The sequence below is a fragment of the Xenopus tropicalis genome, chromosome 10, assembly GCF_000004195.4.
Source record: "Xenopus tropicalis strain Nigerian chromosome 10, UCB_Xtro_10.0, whole genome shotgun sequence".
NCBI lineage: Eukaryota > Metazoa > Chordata > Amphibia > Anura > Pipidae > Xenopus > Xenopus tropicalis.
In genome coordinates, this window is record NC_030686.2 from 31,249,271 (window position 1) to 31,268,592 (window position 19,322).

Sequence of the window (19,322 nt, forward strand, 5' to 3'; positions counted from 1 at the left end):
ATGCAGGGTACCCAGAGTGTCTTAAATTTTTGCTTGTGTGTATTAAACCATATTTAATAGTGACAGTAACAGACGAATGTGCAACTATACAACACTGAAATATAGACCAATGCACTTAAATGAACAGATGGAAAACCAGGTAGCAGGACAGAGAGAAACGCACTTCTGCACAAATAAAGCTGATGGCATATTCTATGATGGTCATGATGTGCTCCACGCCTGATCGTTAGAGTGTGCTGCTTTGTGTCCTGAGGCTGGTGTCGGCCAATTCCCTGTACTGTCTCTCTGGTGATGTTGATGCCTGAACACTTCTCGCTAGATGCTCTTATTAGGGAGAAGTGTTCAAGAAAAAAAAAAATCAATGGTGGGTCCTTGCAGCTGGTAGTCCAGTTGTTAAATAAGGTTCTTCTCCACATATGCAATATAATCAGGTGAGTAATTAGCATCTCCAAACAGCTCCAGAAAATCCTCTGCTGATAGACGTTTTCTATCCATGATCTTTATTGCCAAATACAAGCAGGTAGCCCCCAGTGGCTTTAGGATGGTCGCTTTCAGTTGCCTCTGCGAGATGTACCTAGCCAGGTAGTTGACAGCAAGGCACAGGATAGAAAAGTCAAATGAAAAGTGCCTGTGCACCTTAATTAAGATGTTGGTGACTTCTTGCCAAATGGTTGGTTCTACCTCATGCTGGTTTGCTAGGAAATCTGGTGGTAAAAGGTCCTTCTCCAGTTGTTTATTGAACAGGTAGGCCTCCTCCCCATACTCTTTAAATGTCTAAAGGGCATTTTTGTGAAGGTGTTCCATTGGTCCTGTACGGGTGTTGGTTCCTCTGCTACTGGACAAGAGGTCACACGGTGGTCATGCTGATATTTGTTTTTCTTTTGGCTACATCCGGATCTTTTCTCTGCTCTCTTTCTCTTTTTAGAATTAAAAATCGGCATCTCTCTCTCTCACATCGCCTGTCTCTCTCATCTGACAGTTGCAAAGCAACAGCTCTTGCATGTGCTCAGCAGTAATTGGCTGGACAGCTCTGTCATGGGGAGGGCTTGAAGGTGACTTCTAATGGTTGCCACTTCTTTTTGTCTTTTTGTTTTTCTTGTTATAAAATGTTATAGGATCTGTGGGTCTTGTTGTTGTTTCCCTAACAGGCTTACACTGGGCATCTGTTGGGTATAGAATAGGCAATCCCAAGATGGCATGATATTGATTCTAACTGGCTGCAGATCATTTAGAATATTGATCACACTTCTGATGCATTTAGGTTTCAGTGCTGCTCTGTTGTAAACTGACCATATGCTGTCACATGGGTGCTTCTAGCAGCTGATAAATGCTACAACGTGGACCAGGTTCTGGTGATTTCTTTCTGTATTTCAAGGTACAGGTATAGGATCCCTTATCCGGAAACCCATTATCAAGAAAGTTATAAATTACGGGAAGGCCATCTCTCATAGACTCCATTATAAGCAAATAGTTCTAATTTTTAAAAATGATTTCCTTTTTCTCTGTAATAATAAAACAATACCTTGTACTTGATCCCAACTAAGATATAATTACCCCTTATTGGGGGCAGAACAGCCCTATTGGGTTTATTTAATGGTTAAATGATTCCCTTTTCTCTGTAATAATAAAACAGTACCTGTACTTGATCCCAACTAAGATATAATTACCCCTTATTGGGGGCAGAACAGCCCTATTGGGTTTATTTAATGGTTAAATGATTCCTTTTTCTCTGTAATAATAAAACAGTACCTGTACTTGATCCCAACTAAGATATAATTACCCCTTATTGGGGCAGAACAGCCCTATTGGGTTTATTTAATGGTTAAATGATTCCCTTTTCTCTGTAATAATAAAACAGTACCTGTACTTGATCCCAACTAAGATATAATTACCCCTTATTGGGGGCAGAACAGCCCTATTGGGTTTATTTAATGGTTAAATGATTCCCTTTTCTCTGTAATAATAAAACAGTACCTGTACTTGATCCCAACTAAGATATAATCAATCCTAATTGAAGGCCAACCATATTAGATTTATTCAATATTTTAAAGATCCCTTATCCGGAAAACCCCAGGTCCCGAGCATTCTGGATAACAGGTCCCATACCTGTATAACAAATTACAGAAGAAAATACATAGAACACTGAAAGACCCTTGAAATCAGTGGATTTTCACATGTGAATATTTTGTACTTATAGGGGCCTATTTATTTATTAAAGTACGATTGGCTCCAAATACAAAAAAATCTTATATTTTTCTAAGTTTTCGTACCTTGCGTATTTTCGTTATTTTGCGCAACTTTTTCATACTGTGCATCAAAAATTAAGTGACGAAATCGTATTGTCACAACAAGTACGAAAGTTTCGGATTCATTCAAGCTTTGGTATCATGACTTTCCTTGGGCCAGGCTGGAGCTGCAGACATACATCTGAATGTTGTGAGATGTTTCACTAATGCCTAATGATGTACAATTACTTGCTGGGCAATATGTTGTTTTTATCCTTGTTTTTTATGGATCCAAAGCTGCCATTATACTGACTCTGTGTATGCCTATCTACTCTTATCTGCCTGCTAGTTTTGCCACAGTACAGGTATCCGTAAAGAATAAATCCCCATCCTTGTTGTGCATGTCATTCTATGTCCAATATCATGTTTTTTTACCTAAACCTGGGTGTAAACAAACGTGTATGTATCTTTAATGTGCTGCACAGAATATATCCAGTGCATTTGTACACCCTTGGCTCCATGTAAGAAAATGTCCTACAGACAATTCTGTATATTTAGTTGTACTTCCAAACAGAGCCTCATTAAGGCTGCCAGTCCACATATGAGCTACCAAATGGCCAATTGCAGCCCTTATTTGGCACCCTCATGAACGTTTTTCATGCTTGTGTTGCTCCCCAACTCTTTTTATGTTTGAGTGTGGCTCATAGGTACAAAAGGTTGGGGAGCCCTGCCCTACAAGCTGGAAAAGGTTGCTAATGCTAAAGAGTTTGGACTCCACCTGTCCACTATCAGGCGGATCATGTACAAATGAAGGCAATGCAACACTCTCTCAGTCTCTTTAAGAAAAAACTCAGATGCTACCTTCTGGAGCACTAAAACATTATTTAGTCTAGTCTTGCGCTTAAGGGCAAATGCCCATACCTTGTGCACTCCTATCTTCCAATTAGTGCCTGCATGTTTCCTGACCACTTAGATTGTAAGCTCTATGGTGCAGGGACTTCCTTCCTACTGTGTCTCACACCACATGGCACTTAATCTCTTTATATTTATACTTATTTATAATAACACTTGTCCTCCCTGTCTGTAATTGTCTGTATTGTAAGACTGTACAGCGCTGCATATCTATGTAATGCTTCATAAATAAAGTAATACATACATACCTTCAACACCACTGTTAACCCTCCCAGGTGTGGTCCATCAACAAAGATCACACCCAAAGACGGTGTGCAAGGTCAAATAGCAAAAATAGAAAAAGAAAGAAAAAAGTATGACCTATGAGACTAATTGCTCTGTTAAGACTTAACCCTTACTGAAATCCACAAATAAAAAGAAAGATATGTTGTGCAGAATTTACATTAAAATTATAGTTCGTCATGCAGGATCATCTGGCCATCCTACTGGAAAGGTAACATAAACAACTGTTATGTATGCCATCCGTGTCACGGTTCTAATTGGCTATCAAAAATTGTCTCCATAGTTAAATGGGGCTAAACCAATGCAAGGCAAGGAGTTGATATATAATACATATAAGGCTGTTACACCACTGGAACAAATTAGACATGAGCCCTATATTGACTGGTCCACATGCCAGACTGCTGAGACGTCGACAGGGTTGGACTGGGCCGATGGGACACCGGGAAAAAACCTGCGGCCCAGACCCGATGCCCGCAGGAAACTTTACCGGTCTTTCTCCCGCCTTCCCCAGGGCGCTGACCGTAAGTTCAATTTAGGCGTGTTTGGGGGAGGGGGGTAGATGGGTTGAAAGGCTGTGGTGGGGGCCATTGGGGGGTGCAGTGTCCCCACGAGGCAGAAGCCCCGGTGTGCCCTGCACCCCCCAGTTTGATCATGGACATGGACATCCGCCACCCAATCCTCCCAACCAGTCAGCCCTCCCCGTGGCCACGAAGTCCTGCCTAGCCAAAACTAAAAAGCATCTGACACGCGTTTCTCCCTCCACACATTGACCAACTAGAATTTGTAAATTTTGATTTGTCAATTCTGCACAACATATCTTTATTTTTATTCATGGATTTCAATAAATGTTAAGTCTTAACAGAGCAATTAGACCCCTTCCAATATGGTAAAAGATGGGGAGGTGCAACATTGTAGGTCATACTTTTTTCTTTCTTTCTTTTTTTTTTTTTTTTTTTTTTTTCAAAGTGTCAAGGCCAGACAGCCTTTACTGGGGTTGAGGTCAGGACCAAGGAGGTAGCTGGGTTCAGAATGTCCAATACACGATATCAAGGGGGTTAACAAGGTTTAGGCCAAATTCAAAGCAGAAATAACTTAATTTAGGCACACCCAGGAGCTTTCCGAGAAAATACCTATAATCAGGCATTGAACCTGAGTACTGAGCACCCTTTTTATTTTGAATTTGGTGCCAAAGTACAACTTGATGACGTCACGCACCGACGTTCCGTCACTGGGAAACCAAGTGTTGCCTATGGGCACCAACATCTTGGAGGATGCACCGCTGGGAAGACCGCACCCGACAGCACTCATTACACTAAGGAACTAAAGGCCTCTCTTACATGGCCACGGTCAGTGTTCATAAATACACCATCAGGAGACAACTGAACTACAATGGTGAGCATAGTGACCAAGAAAAGTCACAAGACTATTGGAAGAATGTTCTGTGGACAGGTGAGAACAAAATAGAACTTTTTGGCTTAAAAAGGCAAACTCTGCATTCTAAACCAGGACAGCATGTCATTATTAAAGATGCCAACCCAAATATGAAATGATTCAAGGGCCTTTTAAAAATACCTGACCCTCCCCCATTTTTCCCTGTTCCAGCCCTCTGCTGTGCTCTACTCCTTTGGGTGGACTTCAGATGGCAATTCTATGCTTTTCAATGAAGCAGGTGAGTTAGGTTCCAGAGGAAATTGCGGACAGCTGGAGAAAGACCTGTAACTGCAGGAGACTAGGGGAGAGGCCTAAATTGTGTAACCAGTAGCAATAGAAAGTGGGTCATGAAGAAAGACAACAACCCTAAAAATAAAGTCCATCTGCCAAAAAATATGGCTACTTTTAAATTTATCTTATTAATCCTAAAGCAATGTTGTGGAAAGACCTAAAACAGGAATAAGGCTAATGTCAGACCAGGCGTATGGCGTATATTTTCGGCAAGCTGAAAAATGCTTGCCGAAAATACAGCCAGAGAGAATGCAAAGTCTCACATTTTTATGTGTATTTCGGCTACATGTGCCTGCACCTGAGCGTATTCCATTCATTTGGGTGCAGGCACAGGTAGGAGGCGTATGGCGGTATTTTTGCCAAGTGTTTTTCAGCTTGCCGAAAATATACGCCATACGCCTGGTCTGGTTGAAGCTGAGACTAGACAGTGCAAAACAAAGCTCGATATTATGCTCCTCCAGGCAACACCAGCTCCATCTCTTAGTCCTAACCAGGGCTGTATTTACCACAAAGGCACCTGAGGGACTGTCCATGTATGGTGGCTAGGGCAGAACCAGAACTAAAAACAGACCTGGTCCCAACCTGTCAATAATAGTATTACTCTGTATTGTCATGGGGGAGCTACTAGTAGCAGCTACTTGTTGTGGCTACTAAAATAGACAATGTTGATCACTGACATAATTATCTCTGTGTGTTTTAGCAGAGGCAATTCTCAGTATTGTCTATGGCAGGGTATTTTCTAGAGTTTAGTAGCTGTGAAAAAGTAGCTGCTACTAGTAGCTCTGTGTGTCTTCACCCTAAATGTCAGCAAAACCCATAGCATGTAGGAGATGTCAAGTTTTTTTGAAGCCTACATTCATTTTCCACAATTAATGATAACTTGAAATTAGGTATGAAAAGTACACGGATCATGACATTTCTGTGTGTATACCATGCTGAGGTTAATCTAATGCTTTAATTCCATTTTCTGCAACAGTCTTGCCTGCATAACTAAATGCAATACTTTTCAACATTGCAGTATTACTGGAGAGTGTGAGGTTAATGCAATACCCTAAAAACCTTTTTTTTTTTTTTTTTTTTTAAGCAATGTGATGTTACTGCCATGACTGGGGTCAATGCAATAGTCAGAAAATCCATGCTAGTCATGAAAATCAGTCATGCTAGCATTCAACTGACAGAAAATATTTCTGGGGGGTTGGCACTGGAGAATGAATGATTGAGGAGTATTTTATTGGCATCTGAGATGCTGGACCTTGATAGGACTGCTGTTACAGGTATGGGACCTGTTATCCAGAATGCTCTGGACCTGGGGTTTTCCGGATAAGGAATCCTTCTGTAATTTGGATCTCCATAACTTAAGTCTGCTATAAATTATATAAATATTGAATAAACCCAATAGGCTTGTTTTTCCTACAATAAGGATTAATTATATCTTAGTTGGGACAAGGAACTGTTTTATTATTAGAGAAAAAGGAAATCATTTTTAAAAATTAGAATTATTTGCTTAAAATGGATTCTATGGAAGATGGCCTTTCCGTAATTCGGAACTTTCTGGATAACAGGTTTCCAGATAAGGGATCCCATACCTGTATTACAAAGTGCCACCCTGCCTGTAGTAAAGCTAGCCATACACACTCAAATAAAATGGAATTTCATACCGTGTGGGCTCAGAATTATCATCCGATAATTTTTGTACTGTGGCGATCGGCCAGGTTTGAAAATTTCAGTTTAATAATAATAAATTCTGTGCATGTATTGTGTATCCTTGGGGGGGGGGGGAGGGGCAGAAGTGACTTTCATACTACTGGTTTCTGACAGCCATTTCATGTTCAGAACATCTTCTGATGTTATTTTTATTTCAGTCTGAATGTTTTTTTAGTTTTAGATCACTGTATTTCAATGTACAATCAACTTCCAAATGTCCGTCAGAAGAAGACTAAAATCTGAGTGTGTATGGCTATGTAGGGGTTTACCAAAAATGGGCCCTTAGGACAGACACCCCTAGGATAGTTAACAGGGACACTGGGATGACTGGGTGCTAAGCAGTTAATGGGGAATATCCCCGTAGTTCGGGTTATGGCCACAGGGTGGTGCATAGGCCCATATAAGGGGTTGCAGCCATATGCTGCAGGTCAGACATTTTAGTCCAGGGACTGTGCAGGTAGTGTGCACTCCCTGGCACGGTTAATAGATAGAAGTTTGGTAATAGATCGCTCTAGGAGTGATATGTTGGACACCAGAGGTTAGAATAGGCAGACATAGCCCCTCCAGGAGTGGTAGTGGGATTAAGATCCCCTAGCGTTACATCTTCTGGAGTGCAGGGCCACAAGTGGCTAGGTAGGTGGACAAGGTCACCGCTAGTCCAGGAGCCCAGCTTTGAGGGTGCTTAGGCGAGAGTACCGGTGTGGGTCCCTGTGGTGAGGCTTCTAGCGTGAGTACCGGGGAGGGCTCCAAGAGGGGGTTCCTCCTGGCGCGAGTACCGGGGAGATCACCTAGAAGGGAGCACGTGGCGTGAGTACCGTAAGTGATCCAACAGAAAAAAGGTCTCAATGAGAAGTAAGGAGATATGCCCTGTATGTAATGAAAAGATATGTGCCACTCCTGGAGAGGACTCTGCCTGAATAAACCGTTGCATCTCATTCACATACACTACTGTGTCTGCAAATCTATATAGCCCAGAGGACCACTACCAAGCTGGTAAGAAATAACCCCAAGGGGGGTACATCAACCAGGAGTAAGTGGGTCCCAAGAGGGGCATAGCATCCTGTTCGTTTCCCAGGGGGTGGATTATAGTTCCACAAGATCATCCCTGGGTGGAGGCACGCCATTAAAGGGAGAAATCCCTGTAAACCCCCATAGTAAGCGGGGGCTCAGGACTCCTGTAGCGCCAAAGTAAAGTAAATCAGCAGGTAGTGCCACAGAATCTGGTAAAGTGGGCTACAGCTACATATAGTTTTGCAGCTCCTTGAGAGCAGGGACATTCCCTTTCCTGTAGAAAAGGACTGGGAGACTCAAAGTGGAAGGGAATCTCATTGTCACTTTGCCTTGCTAGAGCTAACGCCTACACACTAGGCTGCACCACTCTGACGTGCAGGGGACCGCCAGCTGTACATTTAATGCTAGTTGTATTTGCTAAGCAGCCACAAGGCTACGGGTTGGATATCTCAGCCTTAATAGAAAAATCACGTCCTGAGGCTACGGTCTTCAAGCGTTTATTTGCAACTCCCGTCGCCCGCTTTTACAATATTATTTAAACCACCCCCGCCCAACCATTACTCGGACAGCCGAACGTTTATTGGCTGTAAGGTGCCAGGAAGGGAGGTTAGTCCGACAGAGCCTATACGCCGCGCTAGAAGGGGCGTGTCTATTTTTAATCCGGAAGTTCCGAGTGCTATTCCCGTGATGCAGTGCGCGAAAACGTCATAGGGGCGCATATTTTTGAATCCGGTAACATAATGAGCGCTTCTTTGATTAGCGCTCTTCCTCCCTGCGGTAATGAGCCGCCTATGCCCGACGAATGGCGCCTGTACAGGCTGGCTACGCGCCTCAGCACCTTCGCTAACTGGCCATTTACGGAAGACTGCGCTTGCACCCCAGAGCGGGTAAGCGGGGGAGAGGGAGGGGGTGCGAACGAAAGACAATGTGTATTTGGTTGGATTGTGTGGCTGACATGAGACAGAGAAAACAACTTTCTGTGATGCGAATGGTTATTTTTTTGCGTATCTGGGCTTCATAACTTGGCGCTATTGGGCACTGAATGGGGACAACTAAAGTACTGGGGCAGGAATAGGAAGCGCCACTTGGTATGGCCCTGGGGAAAGGCCTTCCATAGAAACTTGAACTGAAACAGTTCTGACAGTCTGTTATATAATTTTCTGCAAGCAGTGAGTTAATGATAGTTAACACATGTTCTAGGGATACATTCAATTAAATTGATGTCATATAGTGAAGTGTATGGAGCCTCTGGGCAGACTGGGCCATACTAATCCTTTGGCCTAACACATCTGGCCTGCAAGCCCCCAGCTAGATAGCCCTGGTATTTATCATATCAGTGATGTGTAGCTGTAATCATAAATACAGCCTGCAACTGCGCCCCTTGAGGGAATGGCACACAGGGCATTTTGCCTCCACTAGTCTCTACTTGTAATATTTAATGAAAGCACTGTCGCCCTATCCAATGCACAACGAGCAGTAAAGGCCCCCATACACAGGCCGATAGAAACTGCCGATATCAGTCCCTTGGACCGATTCGGCAGCTGAGCGGCCTGGCCGACCGATATCTGGCCTGAAATTGGCCAGATATCGATCGGCCAGGTTAGAAAATCCAGTCGGATCGGGGACCGCATCGACTCGTTGATGCGGTCCCCGAACCGACTGCCCCATGGCTGCAACTGTAATCCGAACGTTTGGCCCCAGGGCCAAACTATCAGATTATTTATTTTTTTAAAGCAACTTGCTACACGATATCGCCCACCCGTAGGTGGGGATATCGGGTAAAGATCCGCTCGCTTGGCGACATCGCCAAGCGAGCAGATCTTATAGTGTATGGGGACCTTAAGGCGGATCCCAACACAAAAATGCTTGAGTGCTTTTCATTCAGTGACAGTCAGTGGTGACGGTAACTGCTTCTGTTATACACCAGAGTGAAAGTGACGCAAAATGCCCTTAGCCTTAAAGGAACAGTAACACTAAAAAATAAAAATGTTTTAAAATAATTAAAATGTACTGTTGCCCTGCACTGGTAAAAGTTGCATGTTTGCTTCAAAAAGACTACTATAGTTAATAGAAATAGCTGCTGTGTAGCCATGGGGGCAGCCATTTAAATTGAAAGAAGGAGAAAAGGCACAGGTTACATAAGAAGATACCAGATAAACTGTGTAGAATACAATGGGAATATATGCTACTTATCTGTTATCTGCTTAGTAACCTGTGCCTTTTCTCCTTTTCAATTTAAATGGCTGCCCCCATGGATACACAGCAGGGTATTTATATAAACTGCAGTAGTGTTCATGAAGAAAACACATAACTTTTACCAGTGCAGAGCAATAGTATATAATAATTATTTTTATACACTTTCATTTTTTGGTGTTACTGTTCCTTTAAAGGGGAACTGTCACCCACATATAAAAAAACTGTATAATTAAAGTCCAATACAAATTAAACCTGAAACCCAGATTCTTTTCTTTAATTAAAACATCCATACCTGCGGCATAGAGGCAGGGCAAGCAATATATGATTGGCAGCTCAGATTTTTAATTACAGTTACTTTAACTTTACATTCAGCACTTCCTAAATATCACCTAGATGGCAAATACATGCAATTTGGTTGTGATACAAAGCTTTCCTTAATAACAGTGTATAAAAAATGGCACCGTCCTGCCGGCTGTAATTGTAAGTTCCAAGGCTGAAGGGGAAAAAAATAATTTATATAGTGCAATTAAAGTTTATTTAGCTCAACTAACATGATAGATAAGGATTTGGAATTATTTCTAAGGGTGACCGGTCCCCTTTAAACTAAACTTGTACCCTTCGTTGTATGAGATGAGGTGCTGCAGGGCTTCAAGTCATACCTAGCTAAAGTGCTTTTTGACTTAGAAAAGTAATGAATTATTTGTGCTCTTTTTCTTAAAATATTTTAGGTTTGGGTGTGGCTTTATTTCTTCCTTGATTCTTTCACTTTTATATTTGTTTTTTTATCATAGATGGCAGAAGCTGGATTTGTTCACTGCCCCAGTGACAACAGTCCAGATGTAGTTAAGTGTTTCTTCTGTCTCAAGGAACTGGAAGGTTGGCAGCCTGAGGATGACCCTATGTAAGTTATTGTTTGCTGTGTGCCCTGCTTTGCCTTAAAAATATACTGACACCAGAAATGAAACCTTTTTTACATCTATCATAACAATGTCTTTGCATGCTATTTATAATTTTGCCCAAAAGGTATTTGTCCAAAGCTTTGACATTGCTTGTCTGATTCCTCATGTTCCTCTATGAGGGGGCTGCAATATTTGTGCAGCAGTAGGCCGATAGCATTAGAAGCTGTAACTGACAGGCTGAGAAGGGACAGTCAGGTTTAGGAACTTCAAGTAACAATTACTTACTGAAGCAGACCTATCAGCAAAGAATGGTCAACGTGACCTATAGGTAACTTTTTATTTAGATTCATATTTAAAAAAAAAAAAAAAAATTGTTTTTTCATGTCAGTATCTAAGTGCTGTATCACATTGTATTATTGAGATTCCCAAGGAAGATGGTATTGTTTCTTTGTTGTTTTTTTTTTCACTTGTGCCAGTTTGGAGCTACAACAGGGTGTACATTAAGCTGTATGCATTGCAAGGTGAGTTTGACCCTGAATGTGAACAAACTAGCCCTATATGCTGTTTAATAGGTGGCCAGCATAGGTCACTTTTTGGAATCAGACTGACATATCCTGCGAGTACAGAAGCCACTGAAATAAGTTGTGTGTGACAATTACTTACAAATATATTTTGTTCCCAAGGGATGAACATAAGAAACATTCACCAAGCTGCTTATTCATTGCATTGAAGAAGAAAGCAGAGGAACTGACACTGAGCGAGTTCCTGAAACTGGACTTGGAGCGTACGAAAATCAAGATGGTAAGTTTGCTGTTACTGTTCCTTTCAATTGTGTGACTTTGCTACTGAAGCATAAACACAGAACTTTAGTGCTCACTCTAATCTCTTGCACTAGTTTGCAGGCTGGAACATATAAAGTCTAGCCTCTGATAAATATATATGTGTGTGTGTGTTTTATATCCTATATATTATAATACAGTTAAGGTAACCAGTTGAGCAAATGTTCAGACAGAAAATGGAGAACTGATTTTGATTTCAGAAAAGGCATCAGAAACCTCAGATGACTTTTCTCATGTCTTTCCTGAGTGGAGCAATATCAGCGTTTTTCTTTTTCCTTCTGAGTATTTTCTCAACTGTATAGTGGGAATAACTGACCAGGCTTCACAAACTTCATAGGGTAACCGCTTTCTAAATAGAGTGCATGCAAATGCTAAGTGATGTATAATAGGTGCTAATACAGGGAAGTGCTAATTTCTTTATTGAAACAATTTGATTTATTTCTAAAGTCAAGCCTACTGAGTCAATTAGCAGGATGGGGTTATACATTTCATGCAGTCTTAGATGCTCCCTTTGGACCAGTTGTTATAATATAATATATATATATATTTTTGTTGTTGCAGCAAAAGCAGATGAACCAGCACATTGAAAATTTCCAGGCAAAAGCAAATGTGGTGCGAGGTCACTTGGAGAAACTTGATGCAGATGAAACACAGTGATATATTTTTTTTAATTTTGTATTTTAATAGTGAGTGTGTATATATAGCCTGACTGTAAAAACTATATATTCCTTTTTATGAAAGAATCCACACTTCCATTTTTGGTTGTTTTTTTACTTACTGATTTCATGTACTCATGAACTCAATCAGAGATTTTAATTGATATGCTAGCTACACACCTCTTTATATACGTGTTCTTGAACTTTTCTTTTTTCCTACAGAAATGTCCATCACCTACACATTTCCATTGAAGTAGCGCATATATTTGTAAAATACATACAATTTTAAATATCTCTATGCTTGGAATATTTTATTGTTAAGGATGGTGTACTGTAGCGCACTGCTGTCTGCTGTTGCAAAACTCTTGACACAGGGCTGGTAGGGGAAACTGGCAGTTTGAACTTACTTGCAGGAATTTTAGACTGTGGCTTGCCAGGTAATGCTGTACTGTAATTGCTACAGACAGTCAGAAAGATCAGAGCTCTGTACATAAAGATTATAAACCTATATAATATTACCTGGTCATTCTACTTAAACATTACGTATAGAAAATATTTTTTTGTGAAGAATGTAACTGATGTCAATACAAAATAACTACAGCACTTTAAATGGCCAACACAACTCATAATATTTTGTCTAAACTCCAGCTTTACTCAACCACTCTTCAGTCTCATTTCTTGAGTGCAAATGTGTCCTCCCATCTCTCTGTGAACTGTACCAGATCGCTACATGAATGAATTTCTTTCTCTCCCCACATATAGGCATGATTCTGATTTGAACTTTATTCTTTAGTAATTCCCAGCACACAGATGTGATTCTGATATTTTATTCTTGATTAATTCCTTCACAGTACACCTTACATTAATCAAGTTCCATGGAGGAGTTCAGTCAATTTTTTCCCTACCATTGCATTATAGCAAAATGAGAGTGGTTAAGCATGATTGGCTAAGTAAACTGATTTGGCTAGTATATTAAAACAGTATGTAGGATGGCCCAGTCCTCACTATTCAATCTTCTCATTGCTGTAAGTCTGGAGAACGGTTTTGAGCTTGTCAAGTGCCAGCCTTGTGTCCTGCTCAGAGATGTCCCGGTGCCAGACTAACCGCACACAGTGTAAGGACACTGGTAGTGCCAAAACACTCACTCCTTGCTTAGTGTCCTGCTCCACTTGGTTCACATCACCCAGTTGCTTACACAGCTCCTCTGCTGTAAGTTTGTCATTTAACATCAGCCTAACCATGTTGCTCTCCACTGTGGCAGGGTCAGTAGTACATACTGGGGAAGCTATGGCCTGAACACCTGATGAGAGACAAAATGTTACTTGAACTGCTACCCCTCATATCCCACGAAGATGAGTGTACACTAGAAATATATCTTACTGCCTGGACTTTTATCTCAATATACACTCTTAACCCCCTTACTTACTTTTGAGTATCAGCTTAAATATGAAAACTGCAAACCGTGCAGTAGAATCTTGTACCTATGGGGGGCCCATGTTTTATCATTACAAGTATGCTAATTCATCTCACCACCTTTCATTAAGTACTTTATTATTTTTCCCCCTTGTATTTGTTTAAATTAAAAATAGTTGTGTGTTCTGGCTAAAGTCACCCGTCACTGATAGGATCTGGCAGACTGCATATACCTTACTATCAAAGAATATGCCTTTGGGCATATGCAGTCCATTATCTCTAATGAGCCTAAACCGATTACAAGAGGAAAGAATAGTAGAGGTAATAACAGTAAAAATAAAACAATCTCTGAATTGGAGAATTGTGAAGTGAAAAGTTAGATGCTCACCCAGTGCAAATGCTTTGGCATGCTGATGGTCTAATGCCACATTCTCCAAGGCACGATTCAGGGCAACAATTCCAGCTGCTGCAAGTACACCTGCTTGGCGCATTCCCCCGCCAAGCAACTTCCTAATGCGCCGGGCTTTGTCAATAAATTCTTTCTGACCACCAATCAGTGAACCCACTGGTGCACCCAAGCCCTAAGACAGATGGTACAAAATATAAGTATCTGCTTAAAAACTCATTAACCCCACAGTCGTCATTTTCACAATATGGCCCCTCCCAACTACCCATTCACTTACTTTGGACAAACAGAGGGACACAGAATCTGAGAACTGTGCAATCTGAGATGGCTGCACCCCTAAGTACTGTGCTGCATTCAGCAGTCGTGCCCCATCTAGGTGAATCTTCAGATGGTAACGGTCTGCAATGCTACGGACCTGCATACAAGGGAAGGAGAAATACAAGTTGAGATCTCTGGGTTTGTAGCTGACATGTATACAGTAGTATTATTTAGCACAGGGTCCACAGGTGTTGCTGGAATACAAATCCCAGCATCTGCAATCATATAGCCATGGATGTAAGCATGCAGAGAGTTGTAGTCCAGTTACATCTAGGGGCACAGCTAAATAGGGTAAATCAACTTCAACATGGGCCCACGCTTATTAGTCTCAGCAGAAATTTGCTCTGGGTAATTAAATCTAAACTGCCAGCACTAAATCTACTACAGTATGAGCCTGAGGAGGACTTTTGAACTGCCTTAGGAAATTTTTTCTAGACTATTAACTTGGTGGTAATTGATTTAACTAAATGTACAGGTTTGACACTGCATACTCTTCTGTTTGTTTGCTTTCTTTCCAATGATCATGAGAGGAGAGGGGGTTGGTTTTGTAGAAAAAGAATTGTTAGGCAAGGTTAGTCAGGGAGGGGGGTTCCAGCTTGAAAGACAGGTAAGTTAAAGGAACAGTAACACCAAAAAATGAAAGTGTATAAAAGTAACTAAAATATAATGTGCTGCTGCCCTGCACTGGTAAAAGTTGTGTGTTTACTTCAGAAAGTCTACTATAATTTATATAAATAAGTTGCTGTGTAGCCATGGGGGCAGCCATTCAAAGGAGAAAAGGCACAGGCACGTAGCAGATAACAGATAAAACACTATTGTATTCTACAGAACTTATCTGTTATCTGCTATGTAACCTGTGCCTTTTCTCCTTTTTTCCAGCTTGAATGGCTGCCCCCGTGGCTACACAGCAGCTTATTATATAAATTATAGTAGAGTTACTGTAGCAAACACACCAGTTTTACCAGTGCAGGGCAACAGTGCATTATATTTTTATTACTTTAAAGCTCTTTCATTTTTTAGTGTTACTGTTCCTTTAAGGGCTGCCATCTGGGGGGAGGGGGTCCAGTGGTGTGGGGCCACGTGAAATCTTTGTAAGGGGGCCTGGTAAGTGGGGGTTGAATAAGTTATGCAAACAACTTACGCAATTTACGTAACTTCTGCAAAAACTACCTAAAAAACTATGTAACTTGTCTAGCAAGAGAGAAATGTTGCAGGAACAAACTTCACTGACCACCAATGAATTAAAAAACTTAAAACAGAAGGAAAGGCTAAGTCACTTGGGGGTGCCAAAATGTTAGGCACCCCCCAGTGACTTTAATTGTTTACCTTTTACCCTGGGCTGGTGCCCCTGTTAAACCATACCAGCCAGGGGAACCTGCGGCAAGTGTTTCCTCTTCCTCATTTCTTCTGTCTTCGGAATCCCTGGGTCGGCACAAGCTCAGTAGAGTGAAAAAGCAGACTTTTTTTTTTAAAGTTTGGAATGCTCAAGCGCGCGAAGATGGCAGAAGGAAGAGGAGACGCTCACTCGCAGGTAACCCGGACTGGTGCGGTTTTCTCCTAACAGGAGCACCAGCGTGGGGTAAAAGGTAAGGGATTAAAGTCACTGGGGGTTCCTAACATTTTGGCCTTTCCTTCTCCTTTAAGATAAATTCCATTGCCCAACGAACTAACTGACATATTAGTACATTATTCATTTTAACTATATAACATGCTTATTATAGGGTAACATCGGCGGCTGTTTTCTATGAATCTAATTATATCAGCGTCTTCTACATTAACTTTCCAGCAGGGGATTGACTGGTTATTGGGCCCCTACACTTACACAGTTTGTGTTACGTATGCAAAAACTTAAGTTACTTTCAAAGAAACTTACGTATAAACTCAACTGACCCCCAATTTTTACTATGTTTATGAACTATTAACTGATTAGTTATTGAGCCCCTAAACTTATGCAGTAACTCGCGTAACTTCCATATCAACAGGGCTGTGGAGTCGGTACATAAATTCTCCACGACTCCGACCCTTCTGTTTTTAATATGCTAATGTATTTTATACATTCATACAGTCAATGAAAAGCTTCATGGTCACTCAACGTGTTCGTTTATACACTGCGTGCATTGGGCTTTATTCTTATAGCAGAGAAGTAATTAATTATGACTGTTTGTGAATTGGGACATTTAAACTTGCTTTATTTTTTTTTTTATTCCCATTTAAATTTAGTAGGAGTCGGAGTCGGTTCATTTTTTGCCGACTCCGATTCCAGGTACCCAAAATTGCCTCCGACTCCACAGCCCTGCATATCAAGCAATGTTTCTGACGGGGGTCCTGGATAAGTTATTTTCAAAAGCAACACAAGCCCCAGTTACACATTCCCTCTTGTATTAGAACCATGACACAAGGGATCTATTTGCAGAGAAGACTCCAAAACCACCCCCACTCATTCACTTCAACTGAGAAAACGTTATAACACAGGTGGATAAAATACACTGTCACAGGATGAGTCTTGTATGCCATAAGCCAGTAGGACAACACCACTAAAGTCAGAGCCCCCATGCCACCGAAACTTAAACATACCATGTTACCTTACCTCTATTCCTGTTATGTAATAGAGACTATTTTTGAGATTCTAACAGTGCCAGGTATAAGTTTATATTCACCTCCTTCATGTATGACAAAGGCAGCACGCGCCCACCCATCCGATTATGGCTGTTTTCCAGGCAGATGAGCTGGGTCTTTCCAAAGTGAGCATCAGGAAAGCCATGCTGGATCTTGCTCTCTAAATCCTGCAGGTCCAGGCTCCCATCACTCAGTGTCCGCACAGGCCGAGAAAAGACACCTGCAATCTAGTCAGCAAAGCAATCATCACATTGAAGGTCCAGAGCTCTGCAGTCTGCATAGTAGCACCAGCTACTCCATGCCACCCACCTATATAGAAAGCAGTACAGTGCCTTTTTGTTTTACCCTAGCTACAGCCACAAACATGCTGGATGCACACAGGAAACTTCATATATGCAACTACTGGCCCAGGGAGGTGCATCTTACCTGTGCTATGCCACCCTGCTCATACATAAAAATGTGAGACTCATCTCCAATTAGGGCTTCAGCTCCTCTGAAATTGCAGTGACACATAACTGTAATGAAATACATCTGCCGTGAGTTATAGCCAGCAGTGAGCCATGCCTGCCACCCTATTAATACTCTTGTACACCTCTGTAGTAAGCTGAATACTGGCCTGAAATGAGGTTTCCCATTGTACCAGAGGTAACAAAAAGGGCATCCTCTGTTCCCAGGAGCTGAGCAGCCTGTCGCTGGATCTCTGCCAAAGAACAAGAAGAAAATATCAATATAGCAAAATGTAAGAGCCACACACCTTCTATTACAGTAATCAATGGAGGTGCAAAAACACTGGAGAAAGCCCATTTAGTAACTCCAAAAAAAATTCAAGAAAGCAAAAAGTATCTGCACACTCAAATCCAATAAATAAAAATAGAAATGTATTCAATGCAAAAAAAGGGCTCCTTTTTTAAATTTTTTCCCGTGATGAAGACCCTTTATGGGTTGAAACGCCTTGGGCTATATTTGTTATGATGTGTTTTTTGTATTGAATACATTTCTAGTTTTATTTATTGGATTTGAGCGTGCAGATACTTTTTTGCTTCCTTGAAGAACAAGAAGAGGGCATTGGTGAGATGCTGACATGTTTTTTCCACTGCCCTCAGCCCATAGCAGTTACTGTCCCACCGTCTTCCGCTGCGTTTTTTCTCAGCCTAAAAACGCTGTACAAGCCACACAGCCCGAGACTATGGCGTTTTTCAGCCTAGTATTGGTGACGTAGCAAATCCCGTTTCCATGGTGCTAATAGTGCGAAATAGCAAAAAACGCCGCATGTTTCCGCTAGGTCTGGCAGCTGCCTTTGCGTATACATAGCAATAGCTTGCTTTGCAAATACTGGCGTATTTCGGCCAACGCTTGAAAAATCCGTGCTAAGGCGTTTTCTAGCGTATTTCCGCATTGTGTGGTTTGCTTCAAGTCTTTTCAAGTTATGTCTATGGATGATGATATCAGGCGTTTTTCAGCCGCCGAGAGAATTAGAAAAAACGCAGCGGAAAAACGCCACGTGTGGCATCGGCCTTACCATTCACAGTCGGGTCCTCTCCAAAGACATCATCTCCAACCTCTGCCTCAGCCATGGCTCTGCGCATTTCCTGGCAGGGTTTTGTCACAGTATCGCTGCGCAGATCCACCACCCGTAGTTTGGCCGATAATGGAGCTTGTGTGGATGTATACATCTACATACAAAAGAATAAAATACACATATTATATATAGATAGATACACTATACATAGCATATCAGAAAAAGAATAATGTTAATACATACATTTCCAGCCTTGCAATGGTACAAGTAATTGCTATTAAACGCAGTACTCAAAACCTGTCTCCTCCCTGGTTCTGACTCTTGAAACACTGTAGAAAAAGTCAGTTCGTCTCCACGTTTCTTAATCAACTGTATCAGGAGTCAGAGCCAGCAGTGAAGACTAAATTAAGTAAATATACCTTTCTAACACAAAAAGAATATATTGTTTTGTTCCTTTCCGCCGCCAGCTGGAGCTGCCCCCACAGCACTGAAACGCCCCGCAATCTCATGACATCCTTTCTAGCAGTTCAAAGTTTGCACTTTTTAGTCAGCGCGGTGCATCTTGGGATTCAAATCCAGGGACACGGCTCCTGGGATACAGACA

The 19,322-nt window shown here is 41.6% G+C and overlaps 2 protein-coding genes across 4 annotated transcripts; one reads left to right on the top strand and one right to left on the bottom strand.

The window, feature by feature from the left end:
- The first annotated feature begins 8,581 nt into the window (after positions 1-8,581).
- birc5l (baculoviral IAP repeat containing 5 like) lies at positions 8,582-13,104 on the top strand. The gene is given in 4 exon segments (NM_001044483.2): positions 8,582-8,743; positions 10,844-10,953; positions 11,635-11,752; positions 12,352-13,104. Coding segments are annotated over 4 exon segments (420 nt in total). The 5' UTR covers positions 8,582-8,647; the 3' UTR covers positions 12,448-13,104.
- Positions 13,105-13,259: 155 nt separating this feature from the next.
- Positions 13,260-19,304, bottom strand: tha1p (threonine aldolase 1 pseudogene). 3 transcript variants are annotated; one of them, XM_012966670.3, is made up of 8 exons: positions 19,138-19,304; positions 18,719-18,872; positions 17,816-17,899; positions 17,626-17,714; positions 17,241-17,426; positions 14,543-14,680; positions 14,248-14,440; positions 13,260-13,746 (listed from the first exon to the last, which is right to left on the bottom strand). In XM_012966670.3, the coding sequence occupies exons 1-8, from the start codon at positions 19,225-19,227 to the stop codon at positions 13,451-13,453; spliced, it is 1,230 nt and encodes a 409-aa protein (XP_012822124.1). In that variant the 5' UTR covers positions 19,228-19,304; the 3' UTR covers positions 13,260-13,450.
- Positions 19,305-19,322: the final 18 nt, after the last annotated feature.